Below are 2,101 nucleotides of genomic sequence, written 5' to 3' on the forward strand. Positions count from 1 at the left end.
ACTCTGGGCTGGAGTGCGGGGTCCACGGGACAACAGGGAGGGCCCTGTGTGGGGGGTGCGACCTCACAGGCTTGGGCCTCGGCGGGGGGAGGATGGGTGGCTGCCGGGTGGGGAAGGGCTCCTTGAGGAGACAAGAACTGACATGCGTGACACAGACAGGAAACTCACACGAAGACTGTAGGATTTCCTCCCCATTTGTCCTTATGTCACCTGACCTCATGGGTTTCTTCCACCCTCCTAGGAACCAGCCACATCAGCGGTGTTGAAAACCCCAGGAAATGGACGTTTCTGAGAAATCAGAACTCCCCCAGGAAGGAGGGGCCTGACCACTGTCCCAGCGGCGGCAGCCACACCGCTCCAGTCTCTGCCTCAGGACACGTCCACCTTCTTCACCTGGGACCCCACCTGCTCCCCAAAGATGGAGATGACCAAGGAGGAACACGAGTTGGCCTTCATGGGGGGTCCCCAGAACTCGGGGCCCGTGATGTCCACCGTGGTCCACATCCAGACTGACACGGTGGTGCGCGACCACATCGTCTGGTCCCTGTTCAACACCCTCTTCTTCAACCCCTGCTGCCTGGGCTTCGTGGCGTTCGCCTACTCCGTGAAGGTGGGTGCGCGGGGGGCTTCCCCGGAAAGCGTGTGCCACCCCCACAGGTCTGCTGCCCAGGCGGCCTTGGGATCCGGGGACCGTGTGTGTGTGTGTGTGTGTGTGTGTGTGTGTGTGTGTGTGTGTGTGTGTCACCGTGTGGCTTCAGGGCTCTGAATAGAGAACAAAAGTTCCCAGAAAACCCTGAGCCCTGGGGGATGGTGGCGGGGGGGGAGGGGGGAACCTGCTGGGGACCAGGGCAGGGGGAGAGGAGCCCTGAGGCCCTGGAGAGGCTGAGAGGCTGTGAGGGAGGCCCCCCTGGCCTGGCCTGCTCAGGCTCCAGGGAACAGGGAGGGGGTCCCTGACCTGGCTGAGGGCAGGTGGAGGCTGGTCTGGGCGGGGAGCAGCCAGGGGTGGGCCTGAGTCCCAGCGCCTGGCTGTCCCCAGGGCCCGGCCAGACCCCCCACCATCATCTCTTCTCCCCCAGTCTAGGGACCGGAGGATGGTGGGAGACGTGATTGGGGCCCGGAGCTATGCGTCCACCGCCAAGTGCCTCAACATCTGTGCGCTGACCCTTGCCCTTCTTGGGTTGGTCAGTTTCCTCATTCATTTCATCGTTTTATCTACTTCCAAGCAATTCTGATGTCACACAGTTACAGAGGCCGCTGGTACTTGCCTGTAGCCGAGACTGTTATGTGTTCCCGGCTGTGTAGACGCACACAAGTCTACCATGGAGTTCAATAAAGCACATGTATGTGACAATGCTGTGTTTTCACCTGTGAGAGCCCCTGAGACTAAGCCCACCCCCACCTGCCCCCCTGCCTGCTGCCCTGGGGTGGCGGCCAGCGCCTTACCTGCACCTGGCCCCAAGCTGGGGCAACACATGAAAAAGGCTTGGGGGGGGGGGTCCCCTCCTTCCCAGAGGGCTGAGCCCTGACCCAGCACAAGTTCATTTGGGGAACAGTGGCCCTGGACCAGAACACCCTTGGCCCCCAAGGTCCCCATCGTCTCAGGCCGCCGGTGGAGAGAGCCCAGGTGATCCCTGCTCTTCAGGTGGAAGAGGAAGCCGGGCCCTGACCCGGAAGTGAGGCCCGCACCTGGTTCTGCCAAGGTTTCCCATGTGCAGGTGCTCAGGGTGCCTCAGGGCGGACCGTCTGGCAACCAGCGGGGCGGAGCGGGGCGGGGGGGGGGGGAGGGGAGTGGCACCGGCCACCGGCCATGGTCCTCCCACCCCTCACCCGCGCCCCCGTCTCTGCTCCAACAGCAGCGCCCTAAAGCCAGGAGGCGGCCTGCGGGGTGGTGTCCCCAGGATGAGCCCCAGGATCTCCCCAGGACGCCCCAGTCCCCAGGGTCCCACTCGGAGCAGGAGGGGCGTCAGGCCCAGGGAGGACGGCCCTGCAGCGGGGAGGCTGGCGGACCCGCCGCTCTGGGTCAGGAAACGCTCGCTGCTCAGCGGGAGGAGGCTCGCGGCGGCCCAGACCGGAGGCCGGAAAGGGAGGCGCAGCGGGTCCC

The 2,101-nt window shown here is 64.6% G+C and overlaps 1 protein-coding gene across 1 annotated transcript; it reads left to right on the forward strand.

The window, feature by feature from the left end:
* Nucleotides 1-250: 250 nt before the first annotated feature.
* LOC308234411 (interferon-induced transmembrane protein 3-like) lies at nt 251-1,349 on the forward strand. The gene is made up of 2 exons (XM_080642053.1): nt 251-610; nt 1,077-1,349. Exons 1-2 carry the CDS (start codon nt 419-421, stop codon nt 1,230-1,232), a joined length of 348 nt encoding a protein of 115 aa, XP_080498179.1. The 5' UTR covers nt 251-418; the 3' UTR covers nt 1,233-1,349.
* The last annotated feature ends 752 nt before the right edge of the window (nt 1,350-2,101 follow it).

Source organism: Plecotus auritus (assembly GCF_963455305.1).
Source record: "Plecotus auritus genome assembly, chromosome: 9".
NCBI lineage: Eukaryota > Metazoa > Chordata > Mammalia > Chiroptera > Vespertilionidae > Plecotus > Plecotus auritus.